We start from the raw sequence: 24483 nt of genomic DNA on the forward strand, positions 1-24483 counted from the left end.
GTCTTCGAGACATCTCAAAGTGCTTCACACAATATACTGTAAAGTGAATTGACTGTATATTTTGTGGGTGAAACACGGCAGCCAATTGCGCACAGCAGTGTCCCACAAACAGTCGTGGAGTGAGTGGTGGCCAATTTTTTTTGAAGGGATTATTACACCCGGAAAAGCGATCTACCAATTGACTAACAACTGGATTCCTACTTACTGCCAGGTAAACAGAGCCACTTGAAGTAAGGAAACTCGCCCAATATTTCGCTCTGCCTGAGAATCAAACCCGGGTCCTCTTGCTTGCGTGGCGAGTGCTCTAACCACAAAGCTACTTATTTGATTCAACCACCACTTCGGGCAGTAAATTGAAACTATCAGTTCATTTAAATTTTATAATGCAATATTATTATGCAGTTAAAATTACATTAGTTAATAATTTACAATTATTTCTAAATGCAAATTTGTAAAATGTAACAAATAAGGGCCAAACTTACCAAACAGAGCAGAATAGCTCTTAGCGAACAGCAACAAATTGAATCCTATGAGCGCACAGAGCACAATAACTCAACAGCACTGAGAGAGTGACTCACTGAGCTCATTCCATCAGCTTGTCGAATGCAGTGACATCAGTGTTATTGAGCAGATGCGTTGAAAAGGGATCCCATTTGGCTCCATCAATCTAGACATAATTTTACGTCTCTCCAACAAAAAAAGGATATCCTTAAAAACAAAATGTAAAAGTTGTTTAAAACTTGAGATATTAACCTAGTGCTTAATATTAATTATATCTGTACTTACTCATTGAGTTAATTTCTCCTTTAAAAATTGTGTTACATGGGCCAGCAAAATGTGCTTTTTAGAGAAAAGTAGGTAGAGAAGGGCTTATTTTATAGCTGCGTTAATTTATCATCATCTAGACAAAATGCTTCATTTTTTAGTCCATCATTTGAGTCCAGCACAGTACAGTACACTCCGTTTTCAGTTCCTTTGAGTGTTTTGTCTTCAATCTCTTCGTTTTCATCCTCCTCTTGTACCTTTCCTTTCCTGCGACAGATCCATCACAGAAAAACAAGATGTCAGGAAAATAACAGTAGCATTGGCAAGCATTACGGTGAAAATTGCGAGGTGGGATCATTGAACATTACAGTCGAGTAAATCACTGGTTTTGATTGACTACAGGTGCCACTTCAATGATGTGACATTTCTCATTTCTGATAATCACATCACACCTTACAATTTTCAGTCCCATTATTACTGAACTCGTTTTTGAGAGCAAGAGTATATTAGACCCCCATGATGAGGGAGTCTAATAAACTCTTGCTCTCAAAAACAGCAACAAAATTACATTCGTATAGCGCCTTTCACGTCGGGAGGACGTCTCAAGAAGCTGGACAGTCAGTGTTTCGGATCCGAGCTGGGGGGGGGTCAGGATCGGGGAGGGTGGAGGGCAGTGGGGGGAAGGAGGGTGATCGAAGGCACGATTGAAGTGCAGGGTCTTGAGATAGGTCTTGAAGGAGGCAAGGGAGGGGGCGAGGTGTAGGGACTGTGGGATGAAGTTCCAGAGGGTGGAGTCAGAGTGGCTGATGGCCCACCACTAATGGTGGGGCGGGCAAGGCGGGGAATGTGAAGCAGGCCAGAGCCCGCTGAGCAGAGGGAGAGGACAGGCTGGTAGGGAGTTAGGAGGTTGCAGAGGTAGGGGGGATCGGGCCACTGAGGGCTTTGAAGATGAGGACCAGGATCTTGAACTGTATCCTCTGAGTGATGGGAAGCCAGTAGAGTCGGGCGAGGATGGGGTGATAGGGTCATGAAGCCTGGCTCGGGAGAGGACACGGGCTGCAGAGTTCTGGATGATCTGCAGCCCATGGAGGGAGGAGTTGGGGAGGCCGACAAGCAATGAGTTTGCACAATCAAGCCTCGATGTTATGAACGCGTGTATGAGGGCTTCGGCGGCCTGCGGTGTGAGACAGTGGCGAAGCCGGGCTATGTTGCAGAGGTGGGGGAAGGCAGAGCGTGTCATGGCACGGATGTGGGGTAGAAAGGATAACTGGGTCAAACAAGATGCCAAGGTTCTGGACTGGCTTAGTAATGTGGAGTAGCAATCGTTCCCACTAAAGGATACAAATTCAACAATGGCAACAACTTGCACCCATATAACGGCTTTTTACACAAAGTGCTTTAAAGACATGGGGTGGGAGCCCCAGATGGGAGGCAAGGGGAGGGGTTTGAAGGTGCAGTCAAAGACAGGTCTTTTGGGTGGCCTGAAAGCAGATTTACTCTATTTATTATTACTACAGAGGGTCTATAATTTGACAAATTTTCTTTAAGCAAGCTGAAAGCAGCCAGTCGGAACATCAGCGGACCTGGAATGAAGGGACAAAGTAAAAGTAGATGTGGGTGGCATCAGTGTACGTGTGAAAATTAACCCAACATATGTGAATGATGTCAACAAGATGAGTTGAAGGAAAGGCGGGAACAGCTAGGATGGGAGATAGTTCTAAATTCAAGAGGTGAGTGTGTTGATGGTCATGGAGATGCAGTCAATGAACAAGCTGATGACGACATCAAGACCAGGTAGGGTGGAGGGGCAAAAGCAGAGGACAGTATTGCAATTGAGAGGGACCAAGGAGGAATTTTCTCAAGGGTGGAATGGAGGGTGAGTTTAGAGAGATGAGGAAGTGATCAGAAATGGCCTTGTCAGAGATGGCGAGCTCAGAGATATCAAGACAGAGATGTCAAAGACATGTGTAATGGCAAGACTGAAGGGGTGCCCACATATGTGAGTAAGGTGACGAGACAGGGCAAGAGGGATTAAAGGTTAAAGGTTTAACTTCAGCTCCTTAAAGGTTTAACCTTTAAGGAGCTGAAGTCACCAATAATGAGAAGGTGGTCAGTGCAGAAACTGAATGAGAGGAGGGAAGATAATAATAATAATCTTTACATTTGATTTAACGCCTTATCATGTTGAAACATCTCAAAGTGCTTCACTGAATTTATTGTAAAGTGTAGCCAGTGTGTATTGTAGCCAAATGCAGTAGACAATTTGTGCACATAACAAACAGGCATGAAGTGAATGATCATTTTTATCTGGCGGGATTGTCAGCCAGAATAACAAGAGAAATCCTCTTCTCTTTTCCTACAGTGTCATGGGATCGTTAAATGTCCACCTGAACGAATAGACATGACCTCAATCTTTTCTGAAGGACAGGAACCTCTGATAAATAAAGCAGTGCTCCCCTAACACTGTATTGAGCTCAAGGTCTTGATGTGGGGTTTGAACCCACATCCTTCTGACTCCCAAGTGAGAGAAAGTGCTATCAACTGAGTCAGGCTGACATAAAGGTTGTTTGGGAGGGTGGTAGTTCATTAGAGTGATGCAGAGTGAGAGACATCACCCAATATGCTGTCCAGCTTTTGATTTGTAACTGGTTGGCTTTTACAATTAGCTATTTTGTGAACATCACAAACTACACCATTATGTATGGTTGTGGACATTGAAGCCTCACAATGATATTGGCGCAGCACAGGTAAACTCTGACATACATTATGCAGGTTGATGTGCCAGTCTCAGTTTGATTCCACACATACTGGAAACAAAGTTATGATAGAAACAACAAAGCTTTATAACTCTCATGGCTACTTAATAACTATTTGCTAAAGAAAAAGTGGTAGAGGATTGTGAGGACACTTAAGGTTTTAGAGCACTTACTTCATTTTCTCACGGTGACCAGTGACCATTAAGGCAATAAATGCAACCAAAACCAAGCCTATGACAATACCAAACACGATCAGCCATACAGTAACAGGTGGTTCACTGACTGTGGGCAGAGTGGGTTTGATACCCACAAACTCCAGGGTGCTGTCATCCAGAGAGAAGGCATCATTGAATCGGCCTCTAACCATTCTGAAAAATGTAAAGCAGAAAAGAAGTTATCTGCGGTGTCAGCTCAGGCGAGAAAATCTTTTGCTGTGGGCCGGCTCGCTATCTTTTGAATAAGTTAAGTCTCACTTGATTGCCTCGTCCACTTGTATCCTCGGAACTGGATTAGATACGTTTTCCGGTCCTGTCACCATAAAGTAAAATGAAATCCTCACGGTTTCTTCACATATGTGCACATCATCTACACTGCAAAGACCAACAGAACAATCACTGTAACCACATGTTAGCTCCTGTTTTGGAGCACGTCACTGAGATAAACCAGTGCTCTCAGTTTCTATCAGTGGAGGGCTGTGTATATAATACTAGCAATAATAATAATAATAATAATCCTTGCATTTGATATAGCGCCTTATGATATCATTGAGACATCTCAAAGCACTTCAAAGGACATACTGTAAAATGGATTACTGTGTATTTTGTGGGTGAATCGTGGCAACCAGTGCACACAGTATTGTCCCACAATCTGCCATCCCCCAATTTTATTTGGGGGATTGTTAGCCAGAACAATGGGAAAAACTCCCATTTTTTTTTAATAGTATTATGGGATCTTTAACGTCCACCTGAAGGGGCAGATTGGACCTTGGTTTAACATCTCATCCGAAGGACAGTACCTCCGACAATGCAACACACCCCCAGAACTGCATTGGAGTGTCAGCTTAGACTATGTGATTCGAAGTCCTGACATGGGGCTTGAACCCACAACCTTCTGACTTAGAGGCGAGAGTGCTACCACTGAGCCAGGCTGACACCTATATGTAGGTAAGGCAGTAACTAAAATAATTAATAATCTTTACATTTGGTATTCCTTTCACATTGGAAGGATGTCCCAAAGTGCTTCACAGGATATGTTGTAAAGTGCAATGAGTCTTTATTTTGTGGAAAAACATAAGTTTAAATATGTAATGTTGAACAAAAAACATAAACACAAAAACCTGTAAATTAACATTTTCTTAATTCGGACTTTGAGATCAATTTTGTAATCTAAATCCAAGAGAAAACAATTCTGAAATGAGTCCGTTCCTCCTCCCCCATCCCTTCTGCCTCAGCACAATGTTGTGCCTGAGGATTCCTCCACAGAAAGCTGCCCTAGACGCACAGATCAGCCTTTGAGTGCAACTAAAACAGAATATTGACCTACTTCAGTCAGTATTCTATGAGTGACACTTTCATTTAAGATGGTAGGGTGGGTATTCTGGAAGGATGAGATCAAATGCACTGAAGAGCCTTCTTCATCCAAACCAAGTTTGTGAAATTCTGTTTCTAGAATATAATATCAAAGTTAGTCAGGCACTTCTAAGATCAGATATGGACTGATATTTGTTGAAAATAACTTGAAAAGAAGCAGGATTTTGCCTAGATTTTGTAACATTTTAATGCAAAGGTCTTAAGGCAATGGTCTGAAGTAACTTGAAAAGAACCAATCTTAACATGGGGATGTGAGGTTGGGGTGGGGGTGTTGAGTAACCAATGATACTTTACAAATGGCTTGAAATGTGTGGATTCTTATGATGCATTTAATGTGATAATTAATTACCACATTGAACACGTTAGGAAGTTTTTGATTTTTGATTTCTTTAAATTTTCAGCAAACAAATGTTTTTAAAGAAACAAAATTTAATTTGTTTAAAGGTTTTCAGCGATCTTTTCAACTACAAAAATCATCAACTTCCATGTCACAACAACAACAACAACAAGATTACATTTGTATCACGTCAGGAGGACGTCCCAAGGCGCTGGACAGTGTACAGCATTTCAGACCCGAGCTGAGGTCAGGGGAGAAGAAGGGAGGGGAAGGGAAGGGGGGTGGCCGATGGTATGGGTGAAGAGTAGGGTCTTGAGGCAGGACTTGAAGGAGGCTAAGGAGGGGGCAAGGTGGAATGATTGGGGGATGGAATTCCAGAGGTTGGAGGCAGAGTGGCTGAAGGCTCTCCCGCCAATGGTGGGACGGGTGGGTCGGGGGACATGGAGCATGCCGGAGCCGGCTGAGCAGAGGGAGCGGGAGGGTTGGCAGGGGTAGGGATCTGAAGTAATTTCCTGCACAAGGTCATGCCGAAAATTACTTCAAACCATTGCCTTAAAATGTTGCAAAATCTGGGCAAAATCCTGCTTCTAAGTTAAGACTGAATTTAAGAATTTTCAAAAATTCTTCAAAATCTTAAATTTTCAGATAGTGGCTTGTGAACATAAGAATTAACCATGGAAGCATTACTACTCTATGTCACATTAATTGATGATGCAATTGTTAAGAACCCTATATTATTTGAACTTTAAGGCTTCGGTTTTGATGTCAGAAGAGATTAGCAATGATAGATTAAATGTGAGTCCTTGTAAAGCCTTTCTCTGCTGACTAAAGTAGAATTTCTATCTCTGTACTGTAACTTGGCACAATAAATGTCACGAGGAGAGCTTTAACCCTTAGAGAGTAGTAGCAGTATTTCTATAAAACATCCAGAAGACATTTCAGTTTAAGGTCTTCACTCAGCGTGAATTCTGGCCAGTTACCCTCTTGTGTGTTATAGAATAACAGTGCTGAGTTCCTTATGCTTTTCACCACTCGATAGTGTTTGTGTGCACAAAGAGCATCTGTCCAAGAGGTCAGTTAGTCGCTGCTCCTGCCCTGCTATTTCATTCAATATCCTCCAGGTAACAAATTTGTTGATGTGAGGCTGACAATTTTTCTGCTACATGTAATTATTTTTACCAATACATTCCTGCATACTTAAACAGTATTTTTTGCAGCCCGTTTAATTTTGCTCATTTTGCTCTCTGTCTTTGTGTGAAATTAAATGGGCTGCGAAAAATCTTTTAATTCCACTTTACCTTTAATGGAGCAGGTGGGATATTGCTTTGTTGCGCGAGAAAAGGCAAGCGCTGAAAGCAGTCATTCTACTTTAGATGTAATGCAACTTTAACGCTGAAATAAAATTATATTAGCAATGTAAATTCGATTTTCCGAACAACAGGGTTAATTTTATCGTACAGCTTCATGGAATTTCTAGATGGAGCACAGAGAAGAACAACCTAGTTATGAGTCTGCCTCCATTCTGTGTCCTGCCAACTCTATGTACTTGGCACTGCACCTCCTTCGGGGTTTAACAAAGTCTCTAACGTCTGTAAGGCATTTGTACGTCAATGGATAGTGCTGAAATTAAACTTTCCCAGGATTGTAAAGCAGCAGGTTACACAGGGCTTGTTTTTCTATTTGGATCAATTGTCAGCTGTCTTGCAGCAGCAAGAAGTTATACATAGAAAGTGATTTTTCTGCACTACACTATTCAATGGAACAGAAGGCAACTGTTCAATTTCAAGGCAACTGTGCTGGGAATTATTTCCTAGACTTTTGCTTTCTTAGAACTTTTTTTTTGTCCTCCAGTTTTTTTNCCATGATGACAGATGTTCCAGCAGTACTGAAAACATCTGGTATAATAGTATCACAATTGTACTCACTCTTCACTTTATTGGTGTTCTCAGATGCATGGATATAGATGCATTCAAGAGGAAGCTAGATCTTTACATGAAGGAGATGGTAATAGAAAGGTGTGGGAGGGAGTAAAGAATGGTTGGAGACTCATGTGGAGTATGAACACCAGCCATACTTGTTGGGCCAAGTTACCTATTTTGGTGCTGTTCACTCTTTATAACAACAACAAAATTACATTTGTATATAAATCTTTGGAAATCATTTTATAGCACATTATTAGGTTTCTCATCATGCATAAGTACTGTCAAGTCCCATTGTTTGGCGAATCAAGGTTAGATTTAAAATTTTTGTAGGCAAACACAGCAGCCATTTGCACCACCAGGTTCCTACTAACAGCCATAGATGAATGATCTATTTTATCTGAGGGATTATTGGCCAGAATAGAGGAAAAACTCCCTTCTCATTTCAAACAACATCATTGGATCTTTCACAGTTGCCTTGAAATGTCCTTCTGACCCCCTATCAACCTGTCCGCTCCCTCCGCTTAGCAGGCCTGCTCCAGGTCTCCCGACCGACCCCCCCCCCCCCCTTCCCATCGGCAGCCGGACTTTAAGCCTCTCTGCCCCCACTCTTTGGATCTCCATCCTACAATCCCTTCACCTTACTCCCTCTCTTGCCTCCTTCAAGGCATGACTCAAGACACTTCTTTTTGACCATGCCTTCAGCCGCCCTCCTACCCCCTCTGCCCTCCCTCATCCCAACTCTGCCCCACAATTGGGTCCTGATCCCTGACCGTTCAGCGCCTTGGGACATCCTCCCGACGTGAAAGGCACTTATACAAATGTAATTTGGTTGTTGTTGTTGTTATTCAACATTCACCTGAAGAGCATGCAGATGTAACTTCAGTTTAATGTCTCATCCAAATGACGGCACCTCTGACAAAAGCAGCGGATGCCCACCAAAGATCAGCTGTGACTGTGATCTCAAATTAAAATGATATGCCATTATGCAATGTGCAGATATGCACAATCTACTGCACTTGCAAAATTGCTTGTCGAACAATCTAAAGGTTTCAGCAACGAGCAATCGAGCAAAAGGTACTGAAACATAACAATCCCTGAATGTGCAATACAATGTTTAGGATGTAGAGATCAATATCTTTCCTTTGCAAAGCAATGATATCATTGAGCATTTCAAAGCTAACATTGGGCAATGAATAAGAAGAATGATCATCACAAATCAAAAAAAAACATTATTAAGAAAGTCTTTTTTAGTTGCATAATGTTTATTTGATTTGCTTTTATTTGCCCTTTCATTGAAGGACCAGCCACCAACACTAACACACTGGGTCAAATGGCCTCACTGATTGAGTGGCTCCACTATGCTTCAAAAGGCAATATTAGGGCAGATAGATAGTTATGCAGGAGAACATGGGAGTTTAGTATTATTCCAATGACTGCTAATGTTCTGATAAGTAGGCTTTTAGAGCAGGATTAACGGGTTTACAGGATTGCCATGTTGCGTTTTTGCTTGCTTCTGTTCTAAGTACTCGATATCTGAGTGGTTACTTTTTAAACTTTTTACATAACATCCAAAGACACTTTGCACGGCTGACAAACTCGTTTTCCAGAGAGAAGAAGACCTGAGATAGGGGTTGGGATCAGAGGGATGGATGGAGGATAGGAGTGACTGGTCGAAGGAGGGTGACCGGTCGAAGAGGAGGGTCTTGAGACGCGACTCGAAGGAAGCAAGGGATGGGTTGAGGCAAAGGGAGTGCAAGATGGAGTTCAAAAGGTTGGGCGCAGATAGAACTAGATAGAAGGTATGGTAACGGTTCATCCCACATGAAGAAAGCAACTAAAAAGCTTCTGTTCAATCACCGAAGCTCGAGAGCAACTAGTGAAGAAAGCACACCAGCTCATGATACTCTCGTGGCTTATCTATTTATACAACTGCTTCAAATTGAATATGATCTCAAACACTTTTTAAGGCTAGTGGGGACTGGGATCGTTGCCTTGCTTATTTTGTGATGCTTAAGGCAAAGCACTGGTGGAAGCAACTGAGCATGCGTAAACTTCAAACACAATACTCCCACATGCACAGTTATTTCCAAATCACAAGTGGTTTCTTTAGTTTTCTGGTGTTGACTTTCCCCATTTTCTGGGGCAGTGCCATACCAGTCCAGAAAAAAACATAGTGGCCAACACACACTGAGGCAGTGGGTGAGGCCATTAGCTCTTCTCTTCTCTCCTGATTGTCTTTAGCCATCTCCCACATTCCTATTTCCCTCCCAACTCAAGCTCTCGCTCGGTCTTTTGCAAAGAGCTTTGAGACATTCTTCAGATGAGATTTTAAACCAAGGCCCCGTCGGCCTATTCAGGTGAACATTAAAGATCCCATGGCACGATTCAAAAAGAGAAGGGAGTTTCTCCCAGTGTCCTGGACAATAATGCCTCAAATAAAATTGGTCATTTTCTTCATGGCTGTTTTTAGGACACTACTGTGCGCAAAATGGCTGCTGCTTTCACCCACAGAACACACAGGTCTCTCCACTTTCATTAAACATGTAGTTTTGGGATATTTGCTGCCCAAATAATGAATGATAGTGGAAGTTGAGAGCTACCCATGAAAATCAGGTGACTGTCTCCTTCCTTGTTCACAGCTCTGCTACTATTATTTGGGGGTGCATTGATCAAGACAATTTATATTTCGAATAGCATTTTGCAGATCCTGAAAAGTCTGATGCCATCGTGGTATCGCAATACATATAATAATAATAATAATAATCCTCGCAGTTGATATAGAGCCTTATCACATCTTTGCGATGTCTCAAAACGCTTCACAGAATCTATTGTAAAGTAAATTGACTGTATTTTGTGAGTGAATTGGGATTCGGGATGTTAAGCTGTTTATATTCTGGTGCCAATCCCTTTCATTCTAGAGTTAATCTCTTGTATTCAAGGTAAAGGAGAGATAAGATTCTGAGCAGCTTCCCGAATCTGTCTATTTTATATTGAGAGTTGCCTCTAAAGGTGGGATTGCCTCAGGATGAAACTCAAAATGTAAAAAGTGGCATCAAAGCAGCAGGAGCAAGCTGGAGTGTTTGGGCATTGAGTGAGTTAATTGCAAAACAAAATAGTGGGGGGGAGGTAAAGAATGCAAAGTAGTTTGAAGGCTGAGAAATTGAAAATTTGCCAAATGGAACAATGAGACACGACGTACGAACAGAAATAGAAAGTACTGAATTCAAAATTGTACTAATAATGAGGAATACCTGATAAGTTGCCAATTTTTCGTCAGGAAAGAATGTAGACTTACTTGCAAACAGCCCACATCTGAGCTAATATCAAAGTTGAAATATGAAGGAGGTGCATTTTTAGAGATGGAACAGTTGATAGTTTAGGTGCTGGTTTCAAATGAGCAGAAGCATAGTTCACTTTACAGTTACTGTACAGTTTGGTCAGCAGTCCTGACCAGGACTGCTTTATCCCACCTCCATTCATGCCTCACAACCAACACAACCTAAACCTTTGTCCACACCTTCATCACTTCCTGGCTGAACTATTCCAATGCCCTCCTCGCTGCTCTGCTCAGCTCCACCATACACAGAATTCAATTAATTCAAAACTCTGCCGCCCGATTACTCACCCGCTCAAAACTCTGTACCCCCATTGCACCAGTCCTTGCCAGACTCCACTGGCTCCCAATTACCGAATGGATTGATTTCAAGATCCTCTCACTTGTTTTCATATCCTTTACCCCCTCGCACCTCCCTACCTATCCGATCTGCTTACCCCCCACTCCACCACCGCCTCTGCTCGACTGGCTCTGGCCTCCTGTTTGTCCCTCGTCCCCTCCACTCCACCATCGGTGGCCGTGCCTTCATCCACTACACCCCAAAACCTGGAACTCTCTCCCTTAATCCCTCTGCTTTATCCCCTCCCTCCCCACTTTCAAATCCTGCCTAAATACCTTCCTTTTTGATTGTGCTTACAGTCACCTTCCCTCTCCCTCTCCCCATGACTCGATGAGAGGGAGGGGGGAGGTGACCGTAAGCACGATCATACTGCGCCGCTATCAAGCTCTCCCCTGCATGAAGGGCGCTATATAAATGCAAGTTCTTGTTGTTATTGGGTTTATTGGCACCTCTGTGCTATCAGAACAATCACATTTTAATCAATGCATTTTAATGTTGTTCCAGTACACTTGTGTGTGGCACTCTTAATTCATCACCTCCAACTGATCCCAAAACTGTGATCAACAGAATTCCACCTAAATAGTTTTAAGGTCTTCAAAATACATACTCTCTCCACAAACAAGTTTGGAAGGACAAAATCTGCAATTCTCCTGCTGTTTTCTTTAAAAAGTACTGAAATATAACGTGTTCAAAATTATATTCTCCTAAAATTGTACCAGCGCTTTGGGATGTCCTCCCGACGTGAAAGGTGCTCTACACATGTAATTTTGTTGTTGTTGTTGTAGCGAAAAGGGTCACATATAAAAGGGTCACATGGAACCCTGTAAGTTCAGTGGTTAGAGCACTCGCTTTCAAACGAGAGACCTGGGTTTGATTCCCAGCAGGGTGAAACCTTGGGCAAGTTTCCTTACTCCACACGCCTAATAATAATCCTTCAAAAAAAATAATAATAAATAAATAAAAATAATTTGGTCACTCAATCCACGACTGTTTTACGGGAAACCGCTGTGCACAATTGGCTGCCGCGTTTCGCCCACAAATATACAGTCACTACACTTTACAGTATATTCTGTGAAGCACTTTGAGACGTCTAGAAGACGTGAAAAGCGCTATATCAAATGCAAGAATTATTATTATTATTATTACATGCAACTATTCAAAAATAACATTAGGTCTAATTATGAGAATCACAAAATAATTTGTAACTAATGAATCCTCAGCTACATTTTCTGAGAGGCCAAATTATATAACAATAATAATAATTCTTGAATTTGTTATAGCGCCTTTTGAATCAGGAGGACATCTTAAAGTGCTTCACACGGTTTACAGTAAGGTGTGATGACTGTGTCTTTCGTAGGCAAACACAACATCCAATTATTATCCCCATTATTCAAACCTGAATTTCAACTCCTGAAATTCCATCCAATCTTATCCTTTAACCATATTTTGTATGAAAATTTCAAGATTGCACAGAATTCTGGGAAGGTTTTCATTCAGGCCCAAGTTGGAAGCCGTTTTTTTTTGAGAACTGCCGAAAATGGGCTTCCAAAGAAAGACTGAACTTGAGGATTTTCCACAATTCTATGGCATCTGAAATTTTAAGACAAAACGGTCTTACTAGATAAGGTCAGGTGAAATTTTGGGCAACTAGTGTCTTCCGATGAATAACCAACTCTTCCCTCCCCCACCCCACCACCCCCCTAAAAAGGACAGCAGTCCCCGTAGGTAATGTAATTATTAACTAAGATAATGTGCACAAATCTGTACTACACCAACACAAAATTAACAAACCTAAACCAAGGCTACAGGTTATTATCATTTGTTTATTCCCCATAGACTGTGATATTCTGGAATAGACTCCCAACAAACATATTTAATGCTGTGTCCCTTGAATCCATTAATATCAGTTCTGCAGATAGCTCTTTGACCTTTTGAGGATCACCACACCACTTTGGAAATTAATACTGCCTTACAATTACAATTCTCCATTTTCATTTTCACAATTTCCACTCCAGCCTAGCTGAGTAGCTCGGTGCCATTTTCCTGCAGTACTGGAAAGTTCACTTAGAACTATATATCTAATATCTTACTTACAGGGATATATAGAATGCGACTTTATACTTTATAAGCGGAGTTATGAAATAAGGGGGATCCCTTATTCACATTTTGCATGGGTGGGATATTGACAGCCTGGTGATATAATAATAATAATAATAATAATAATCCTTGCATTGGATTACCCTAACACATTTCTCGATGTCTTCCCAGCTCCACCATTCACAAGTTCCAGCTCATTCAAAACTCTGCTGCCCACATACTGAACCAGACCAAACACCGTACCCACATCTCACCAGTTCTGGCCAGGCTCCACTGGCTCCCCATCACCGAACGAATCAACTTCAAGATCCTCACGCTCGTGTTCAAATCCATTCACTCCCTGGCACCTCCCTACCTCTCTGACATCCTCCCTCCCCAATCCACCATCCGACGCCTCCGCTCGACTGGCACAGGCCTCTTGCTCGTCCCTCGTACCCTCCGCCGCACCATTGGAGGTCATGCTTTCAGCTACTACACCCTAAAACTCTGGAACACTCTCCCTCAATCCCTCCGCCTTGTCCCCTCTCTCCCCTCTTTCAAGTCCTGCCTGAAAACTTTCCTGTTTGACTGTGCTTCCGACCACCTCCCCACGGCTCAGAGTCAGGCTCTGCCACTGTTAAGCGCTCTGAGACTCTATCCTGCGTGGTGGGCGCTATATAAGTGCACGTTGTTGTTGTACCTTGTCTGTCTTGCACAGACATTGATCAGACTATAGTTGGTGTAACTTATTATAATAATACAAATTATTATAATAATAATCCTTGCATTTGATACGGTGCCTTATTGCATTGTCACAATGTTTCAAAGTGCTTCACACAATTTTACTGTAATGTCTAATGATCCATTTATTATTGTTTTGTTTTTTGGAGGGATTATTATGAGGCATGTGGAGTAAGGAAATTTGCCCAAGGTTTCGCCCTGCCTGGAATTGAACTATATAAACCAAGTGATGATATAAGCCAATGCTTAATATCAGTTCGCCATATCACATTGTGCCTCTCATTTTTCGACTCAATGGGAAATTAGACCAAATATTCTTAAAGTGATTTCACCTATACAATAGGAATCCCTGCAAATTGATCTTCAAATATACGTCATTGCACCTAATCTGGATGACACCTGGCAACAGTGTGAATTTTCGGTCACTGCACAGGCCATCTGTTTTACCCGAGCACACAAAGCTCTTGTAACTCAGCAATGCCTAAAACCAGCTCATTCGAGCATGATGCTGTGAATTACACTACTTCATTACAAAGACTGGAGTTGGCAGAACAGCAAAGAGCTGCCAGTTTGGATGGTTTCTGGCTCAGGAAGTCTTAAGGCGAAAGGAATTAAAAATGCAGGGTATGGTAGGAATTTGCTGATCTTAAATCTAATACTAAATCTGTTAAAAGAAACTGAGCCAATATTAATTACAAATATAAGTGTAATCAACTAAAAACAAGGCACAATATACAATGAGTTACTTTGTATTAAGAACAGATGAAAATATAGTTTCCTATATATACGTTGCAGGAAATTGAAACCTGCAAATCCTTCAATGAATATTTTTTATCATAATATTGATCCACTGGACAAATAATCTACTTCCCAAATCTTTGCTCTGCACCTGATTCTTGTTATTATTGAGTACCTATTAAAGAAAATCACTAGAATTGGCAACTACAGTTGATGGATTATTAGACATTACAGTAAAATTGTGTGAAGCACTTTGAAACATTGTGACAATGCAATAAGGCACCGTATCAAATGCAAGGATTATTTGCATTTGATACGGTTACACCAACTATAGTCTGATCAATGTCTGTGCAAGACAGACAAGGTACAACAACAACGTGCACTTATATAGCGCCCACCACGCAGGATAGAGTCTCAGAGCACTTTACAGTGGCAGAGCCTGACTCTGAGCCGTGGGGAGGTGGTCGGAAGCACAGTCAAACAGGAAAGTTTTCAGGCAGGACTTGAAAGAGGGGAGAGAGGGGACAAGGCGGAGGGATTGAGGGAGAGTGTTCCAGAGTTTTAGGGTGTAGTAGCTGAAAGCATGACCTCCAATGGTGCGGCGGAGGGTGCGAGGGACGAGCAAGAGGCCTGTGCCAGTCGAGCGGAGGCGTCGGATGGTGGATTGGGGAGGGAGGATGTCAGAGAGGTAGGGAGGTGCCAGGGAGTGAATGGATTTGAACACGAGCGTGAGGATCTTGAAGTTGATTCGTTCGGTGATGGGGAGCCAGTGGAGCCTGGCCAGAACTGGTGAGATGTGGGTACGGTGTTTGGTCCGGTTCAGTATGTGGGCAGCAGAGTTTTGAATGAGCTGGAACTTGTGAATGGTGGAGCTGGGAAGACATCGAGAAATGTGTTAGGTGTAATCCAAGTGGGAGGTGACAAACGCATTCAAAAGGGTTTTGGCTGCATTTGGGGTAAGGTAGTCAGAGACGGGCAATGTGGCAGAGGTGGAAGAAAGCGGTCCTGGCCAGGGAGGTTGAGGAGTTTAGATGCGCAGGAGTGAATACATTGATGGGAGCCAAGGAGTATGGCTTCCGGCTTTCCATATTCAGCTGCAGGAAGTTTGCACTCATCAGGCCCTCACGTCTGCCAGACAAGCTGATAGAACATCAGCGGACCTGGAGTTTGTACTGGAGAAGGTAAATTAGATTTGTGTGTCATCCGTATACATGTGGAGGTTTACCCCGTGCCTGCGGGTGACATCGTCCAGAGGGAACATATAGGTAAGGGAAAGAAGAGGGCCAAGGATGGAGCCCTGGGGTACCCCACAGTTGATCGGGTGGGGCGGGAGGAGAAACCATTTGCTGAGATGAAATAGAGGCAGTTGGTTAAGTAGGACTTGAATCATGCAAATGCGATCCCACTAAGGTAGATGAGGGAGGAGACGTGGTGGAGGAGGATGGTGTGGTCAACTGTGTCGAATGCGGCAGAGAGATCCAGGAGGATGAGGAGGCAGAGGGAGCCCTGGTCACAGATAGAGAGAATGTTGTTTGTGACTTTGACAAGTGCTGTGTCTGGGCTGTGGGCAGGGCAAAAACCAGACTGCAGGGGCTCGAGGAGGGAGTGGAGGTAGAGGTGTGACCGAAGTTGACCTACAACAATGCGTTTCAGAACTTTGGCAAGGAAGGATAGGTTGGAGATGGGATGGTAGTGTGAGAGATTAGAGGGATCGAGGGTGGGTTTTTTGAGGAGGGGTCTGATAAAAGTGGTTTTCAGGAGTGGAACAAAGCCTGAGAAGAGAGACTGGTTGACTATGTCAGCAAGCAGCGGGGAGAGAAGGTGGAGTTGAGTGACCACCAGCTGGGTGGGGAGGGGGTCAAGGCAGGTGGTGAACATCATCCGGGTGATTGTGGTTTGAGAGCGAGGAGGGAGAAATGGGGGTAAAGGAGTGTAAGGAGAGGGTAGTGGCAGGATCCGTGGCAGGGGGAGAAGGTGGTGTGGATGGTCTGGGTGGGGTGGAGTGGACTTGGGGGGCAAGGACGATGCAGCCAAGTGGATGTTTTCAATTTTTGAGGCAAAGAAGTCTAAGACCTCTTCGCACTTGGCGCTTGACGTGAGGATGGAGAGAGCTTGAGAAGGTGCACAGAGGAGGTGATGGATGGTGGAAAACATTGTCTTTGGGTTGTTTTTGGCCTCCAGGATGACTTTGGAGTAAAAGTCAGTTTTGGCCTGTGAAAGGGAGAGGTGGTAGGTGCGGAGGTACCTGAGCTGGCGGTGAATCGTGAGGCCAGGTTTCTGTCATCTGAGCTTGAACATTTGGGTTTGTGTTTTGGTGAGCGGAGATGACTGTTATACCAGGGGGAACGAATGGGTTTGGAAACAGCCCTGGATTTCAGAGGAGCCAGAGAATTGAAGGTTGTGGAGAGATGGTCATTCAGCAGCTTGATGGCTGCATCAGGATCGCTGGGGGTGGAGGGCCAGAGGGAGAGGAGGTCCGAGTAAGAGGGGAAGAGACAGCATTTGTGAGGAACTCAGGGGGAAGCTTTTTCCAGGGGTGGAAAAAAACAGTGGAGGATTTGGAAAAGGGGAGGGAGATGTAGAAGGAGAGGGCGATGAGGAAGTGGTCCGAGATGGTCTTGTTATTGATTGATAGGTCAGAAATGTCAAGGCCATGTGTGATGACGAGGTCAAGAGAGTGGCTATGGTTGTGGGTTGGCTAGTCGATGTGGATGGTAAGGTTTAGGGAGGAGAGCAGAGCAGTGAAGTCCGAGGAAGTGGTGCAAGGCAACTTTGAGTGGAGGTTGAAACCACCCATTTTGAGTAGGCGTTCAGTGCAGAGGGACAGGGAGGAGAGGAAAGAGGAGATATCGGTGAGGAAGAGAGCCAGGAGGTTTGGGGTGGGGGGGGGGGCAGTAAACTAGGAGGATTTTGAGGGAGATAGAGGAGGGATGATAGAGGGTGAGAAGGTAGGACGCTTCATTCTTGAAAAGAGTTCTTATAGAGTTCTGTAACATTTTAAATGGAATTAAAGAACAATACTTTCAGATGCGCCAAGACAGCGGAACAATAGAGCACAGATTTGGGTTATAAAGGGCAATTTCAGGTCAGACACCATAAAATATTCCTGTTTGATTCAAACTTGCGATTCATCCATGGGACCCTGGGAACAACACACTCTTTTTTTACTTAATGTGAATACAATACACAATTGCACTTATAAAGCACTTTCAATCAGGAGAACATCCCAAATCGCGTAACAGTTCTGGACAGGCACCGAGCTGGGGTGGGAGTCCAGGGGTTTGGGGAGGGGTAAGATAACCAAAGGCGCAGTCAAAGAGGTAGGTCTTGAGAAGGACCTTGAATGAAGTGAAGGAAGAAGCAAGTCAATGGGTCTCGAGGATAAAGTTTCAGAGGCTGGGGACAACATGACGCAGATTGGTGCTCGCTGAGCAAAGGGAGTGTCTGGGCATGTAAGATTTGAGAAGGTTGTAGAGGTACTTGCTCTGCATCTTTGACAGCTCCAGTTTAAATATTTCTCATTGTTGACCTACATTTTTATTTGCCAATTTTTCCTTCCAGATAATCTGGGCACAGTTCCTTTTCTTCTTGCTATAATTTTCTTTTTTTCTGGCAAGTACCATTGTTCTTGAAGTTCCTTTTCTTTTGCTATCATATTGAAGTTCACTAAATCGTGGTCACTTTATGTTTCACTGTTATTGGTTCAGAGTTAGGTGCCAGAAATCATGTCCACATATCTTCTGATGCAACCTCAACACACTAACAGATTAATATGTTACCTTGGGGCTAAGAGTAAACTCTAACTGGAAAGGTTTTTAAATGTACTGGGCTGGGTGAGTGTTTCCAATTTTAACCCCATATCACCCTGGTGAGTAATGACTGAGCATGCCGCTGTTCTCTGGAACTCTCTTCCAAATCTACTTTGCCTTCTAGTCCCAATGGGCCCATATTGCTATCCACAACTGAAGTGCAGCCAATACAGAAAGAACAATAAGATCACAGTGATGTCCCAAACAGAAGCTAAAATTGCTAGAAGAGTTCTCCTACTTCTCACAGTGAATACATTTGGGATTCAACCACTCACAGCATGCATAACAATTTGGTTATAAATATGTATACTGATCTAACAGAACTCAGAAGTTGGCCTCAAAACATAGGATAGAGGTTCCATACAGTTCCATCGATTACTGTGCTATCTGTCCCATAATGAGTCCGTTTCAGGATCAGATGCTGAACAAGCCAAAGATTTGCTGCAAAATCAAGTTTGTAAGCACGGGTGTAGAAAATGCATTTATTTATCTGACCTGAAAGTGAATAGCATGAAACATGTGAAACATTACCAGCCAGTGAAGTGCTTCTTACTTTGATTACTGAAGGACTTTGAGCCATCTGAGATTTATTTCCTGCTCAAACCACACAGTGCTTTAAATGTGTTACTTGCTTGTAAAAAGGAATGAACTTTATTTACCAGCAATAGGAACTTGTGCTTGCCAATAAACATGCACGTTGTTCAGTTCAATGCATCTTTTGCATGAGCAGGAGACACCCAACATTTATGTGAAAGGAATGACTATGGTGGGGATTAAGATTATTCATACAATGACTGCTAATCACATCGCTCCCAAACCAGTCTCACTAGCCGGTAACAGGAGCAAGAATGCAGCCTGGTTATCACCAACTCAAACTCTTTTATACTGCGTGTTCGCCAGTGAATCATCACCATAATCGTGCTGATTCACAAAGATTTATGAAAAACAATTTGCACTTATAAAGTGCCTTTAGCTTCATCAGAAACTGCCTCAAAGTGCTTTACAAAGTCTGAGTAGAATCTGAGTGGGGAGATGGTGGAAGAGGGGGTGAAAACAATGATGGAGTACAGTGTAAAGGTTTGGGTCATCAACAACAACAACAACAAATTGCATTTATATAGCACATTCATGTTGGGATGATACCCAAGGTGTTGGACAGTGAGAAGTGTGTACTTGAACTGGGGGCTGGAGTCAAGAAGGGTGGAGGACAAGGGGGTTGGAGGTGGGAAGATGACCGAAAGCACAGTCGAAGAGGGAGGTCTTTAGGCAGGCCTCGAAGAAGGCAAGGAAGGGGGCAAGGCAGAGAGGCTCCGCAATGGAGCGACTGACAATGGTCAAGCAGGCAGGGCGGGGTACATGGAGCAAGCCAGTGCCTGCCAAGAAGAGGGAGCAGACAGGTTGATTAAAATTTTAGTAGTGCTGAAACACACTACACTAACCATCAGTTGATAGGTGGCCAGGAGAGGTTTGGTGTCTGGGTGGTAATATCCCAAAGTGCTTCCATTGTCTGCACCTGTGAGTCTTCCATCTTTACTTATAATAACAATAATAGTGCATTTGATACCACATCTTTCACGTCATTAAAGCAGCTCAAAGCAATTCCCAGGATTTTTGCCATCTAGCGTAGTGAGTGTGTCGTCCATTAAATGAATGACCAATTTTATCTGGGGAATTGTAGGCCAAGAAATCAATAGCAACTCCCTTTTTTTTGAATAGTACCATCTTTAATGTCCACCTAAACAGGCAGACAAATATCTAATTTGAAGGACGTTACCTGACTACTCCAGGACTGCGTTAACGTGTCAGCCTTGACTATGAGCTCAAAGTCCCCGACATGGACCTAAACCCACAGCCATCCAACTCAGAAAAGAGAGAGCTACCAGCTGAACCAGGATGATATCCATGAAACTATGGCAGTTCAACACAATTTACTATTCTATAGCGCCTTTCACATCTCAGAGCACTTTACACAGCTGGCATACATTAGAGCATTTATAAAATGCTAATGTAAAATGAACTGGAAAACTACATCACAACCTTCTGATTCAGAATAATTACAAAATAATGATCTTAAACTTTAAACCGTCCAGAAAACCATGAGATTATTTGCGGATGATTCTCCCAGACAGCCATTGGTAAATCTACACATAACAACTTGCCCTTCATGCAGTAGAGCGGCTCGAGTGCTACACAGTGATGGAGTTGGAAGGGATCTATTTCTGCCTTAACATAAAGATTTGAATAAAACAAATTTACCAAAAAAACATGCATTAAAGTAGTTGACCAAAAGTGTTTTTGATATGGCTGATCAACACTAGTTGCAGAAAGTAACTTTTCCATTAGGATTTCCCAGGTTCTTGAATGTGTGTGTTCTTCCTACTCCTGTACATTTCACATCCTGTATTGAACATATTGAGACAGTGGAATTTTTTACAATGGGTGTTTACCTGCAGAGGCAAACCTGCCTCCACTGGCAACCTGTGATGGAAAATAACAGAATTTTCCCATGCTGAATATCTGTAGACCCTTCTCAGAGTCTGATCTCTCGCTGTCTCCACAGCAAAGAGCCCTGGCATTGGAATAAAACAAAAACAGCTCGAGTAAAAGCACTCAATTATGTCCATAATGTATCATGGCTTTGCATATATAACCCCAACCACTCTCTGTCCTCATTCATGATTTGATGTTTCATGTATGAAACCTTTTTGTTTCCTGATTGCCACTATCTGAATAACAATAAAGGAACAGAGGGAAAAGACTGGGAAAGAGTGGATGAAACTCAGGAATATCGTTTAGCCGTGTATCTTGCCGTGTAGGCTGATCTTGAAAACACGTTTAAAAAGTCTCGTAACTGTGAGTAACAAAACAAACAGAAAATATCACCATTTCTGAATGTAAAAGAGACAGGCCCACTTTAGAGCAAAGTTCGTGTTAGCTCTTCCAATTTACAGCCCTCTGGATCCACAATATAAAAGAGGTATTGACTGAGCATTAACCGAGCTACTATAATGACTATTCAATGTGACATTTCCAAACAGACAGACCAAGAATGGCCCGGGGTTACAGAACAACTGCTGGCATCACCCTATTTTATGCTGACAGAAGCCTTAGAGGAGCAGTTCCTACTGCACGGGGACAGCAGATGCTGCTGAAATGGGCTCAACCATTAACAACAACTCTGTACAGACTCAGCGCTGATGTAAAAACCTATTCACAGCAATTAGTTCTAAAAGCACCATCAACTGTAGCAATTAAAGAATACTAAACTGATCCTAAATTTGGAAAAGTTAAGCACAGGAAAAGTTAAGTATTGATGCAGATTGGTTTATATTTAAATATAAACCAGCTGCAGCTGAGATTGTTGACACACATTCATTCATCTTTCTGTGGCATGCTTTGTACTTACGTGCTTTGTAAATTATGCATGTGTCTTCTAATGGTGAGATTTACTTTACATAGAATGTGATCAACCTTGGCCTCATATCCCAAGTTGCAAACAATTTAAAACTATCAGAGAATAGTATAATATACGCCTTTAAATATCGGTGTAACATTTAAAATACAGTTACGATTTTCTTCTGTTTGTGTGGAAGGATAAAGAACTATTACCACTCTCAAATACATACTCACACACATATGGAATAAGTAAAAACACTCAATCCACAACCGTTTGTGGGACACTGCGGTGCGCAATTGGCTGCCGCGATTCACCCACAAAATACACAGTCAATTCACTTTGCAGCTTATTCTGTGAAGCATTTTCAGACGTTTCAAAGATGTGGCAAGGCGCTATATCAAATGCAAGGATTATTATTATCGGTATGTATTTATAACAATAAGATTAATACGGTTGGTGACAAGCATATGATAGACCCCTGTCTCTACTTGCAAGAGATGTATTGGAGGAAATAATACATGGGACAATATTCAATGAATGACTAACCCAAATCTTCACTTCATTCCTCCCTTCTCAACTGTGATCAAAATAGAACCAAAGAAACATGGAATATTAAAGCACAGGAGGGCCATTTGGCTCATTGTGCCCGTGTTGACTCTTTCGAAGAGCTACCCAATCAGTCCCACTCCCCCGCTCTTTCCCCGTATCCTTGCATTTTTTTCCTTTTCAAGTGCATATCTAAAAGTACCTTTTGAAAGTTGTTACTACTTGTTTCCACCACCCTTTCAGGCAGTGCATTCCAGACTGCAACAACTCTCTGTGTAAAATAATGTCTCCTCATCTCCCCTCTGCCTCTTTTGAAAATTATCTTAAATACCCACAAAATATAGTCAATCCACTTTACAATATATATTCTGTGAAGCCCATTGAGACATCTCAATGATGTGATAAGGCGCTATATCAAATGCAAGGATTATTATTATTATTATTATCCACTGTTGGGATTTGAGGTGCTGATAAGCAAACTCAAGATTGTGACTATCAAAAGACTTCCACTTAATAACATATGTACCTGAACGATCGGTTTGTAAATTTCCGCATGCCGTAAGCCACTGTTGCTTGAAAGTAGAATTCTTCACTATCATCCCAAGGGTACTGTCATTGAAGAAGATATTGTGTGAACAAAACTCAAAGAAGTACTCAAGTGTTTACTTTAAATTATAAATGTTGTTCTTTAACCAAACAAAGACAGCAATATGTGATTTTGGTTCACGAGGAGACAGTTAATGTTCAGTCAGAGGCTAGCCTTAACATAGCTCATCAGTATTTTCCATCTAAATGATTGTATTAACCAATCTGCAAGTATAAAGTTATAACGTTCTGAATGTAACTACAATGAACCCTACTTACTCTGTATCTGGTTTTGAAGAATTCCTGCCTACAATATACTGATTTAAATGTCTCATATTGCATGCATTTTAACTCTGTGGTACTAACACTGACACAATAATGAATTAATTGTTTGCATTCTTATTTGCAAGAGATATCACCATGCGATTTGGGACATTTAAATGAAGCTCCACTTCCTGGCTGTTCCTCCTTCCCTGTTCTTCTGATTCCCCATTTATAGCAAGATGGAAAATACCGGTAAATTGTGACAAGGCTAGTTAGTTTCCTCCATTGCCGATGTTGGAAAATAATGTTGAATGTTTAGAGAATCTCACTGGCAAATATTCCTTCAAATAAATTCAAAGTGTTAACATGATTGTGATTAACTTTTAACATTTTTTTTTGTCTATCATTTCAATATCTTTTAGCAATAAAAATCTTCAGTTTACGTGGTGTATAATCATGGGACTATTGTAACAACTGATTGAAAATAGCTTCAATAATTTTCTCAGTGCAGGGAACAAGGCTGTGATTTAGGTAAGTTCAATCTCTTTATCTTATTACTGTAAATCTCCAGAATCAGTAACTCTTTCCATCCAGTTGCCTGGTGAATATTATGAACATTTATTCACTGCTTTGATAAAAAATTATCATTGCATTCAGAAACAGAGATGCAAAATGCAATGCATCACAATTTTGATTGATGTAGTGCTTTTACATCCAGAGGATGTCTCAAAGCACTTGACAATGCTGGATGGGTACTAGAGCTGGGGTGAGAGCTGACAAAAACAACAAATTACATCTGTATAGACCTTTCACGTCAGGAGGACATCACAAGGCGCTGGACTGGAGTGGAAAGGGGAAAAGATAACTGAAAGCATAGTCAAAGTGGTATGTTTTGAGATGTGATTTGATCAAGGGGAGGGAATCAGAGGGAATCCAGGATGGAGTGTATAATAGTAATAGTGGTTACCCGATTATAACATTGCATCACCAATGTTGCATTAACATCTACATTTTGTTGATGAATATTATGTTCATCAAGCTCTGGGATGTTAAGCATAATGAAATGCCCTTGTCATTTAGGGGTATTAAAAGGATATCCCGAAAGGGTGCAACAGTGAGATTAAAAAATAACGCACACTCCTTGCATTTGATATGCCGTCCTTAATGTTGGGAGGACATCTCAAAGTGCTTCACGGGAATGGACCACAAACGGTCATTAAGTGAGTAATCAATTTTATCCAAGGGATTGTTGGGCTGGGAGAAACTCCATTCTCTTTTTGAGTC

The 24483-nt window shown here is 42.2% G+C and overlaps 1 protein-coding gene across 2 annotated transcripts in view; it reads right to left on the bottom strand.

The window, feature by feature from the left end:
• Positions 1 to 294: 294 nt before the first annotated feature.
• The window catches only part of cltrn (collectrin, amino acid transport regulator), a 61780-nt gene continuing 37591 nt past the window's right edge, over positions 295 to 24483 (bottom strand). For both annotated transcript variants that reach the window (XM_042333977.1, XM_007891658.2), the window contains 4 exons: positions 22877 to 22959; positions 3995 to 4111; positions 3695 to 3889; positions 295 to 1032 (listed from right to left, as the gene is read on the bottom strand). In XM_042333977.1, coding sequence (XP_042189911.1) covers positions 876 to 1032; positions 3695 to 3889; positions 3995 to 4111; positions 22877 to 22959 — 552 coding nt within the window. In that variant the 3' untranslated portion in view covers positions 295 to 875. The remainder of the gene's footprint in view (positions 1033 to 3694; positions 3890 to 3994; positions 4112 to 22876; positions 22960 to 24483) is intronic.

The sequence above is a fragment of the Callorhinchus milii genome, unplaced genomic scaffold (assembly GCF_018977255.1).
Source record: "Callorhinchus milii isolate IMCB2004 unplaced genomic scaffold, IMCB_Cmil_1.0 Scaffold4, whole genome shotgun sequence".
NCBI classification, from domain to species: Eukaryota; Metazoa; Chordata; class Chondrichthyes; order Chimaeriformes; family Callorhinchidae; genus Callorhinchus; species Callorhinchus milii.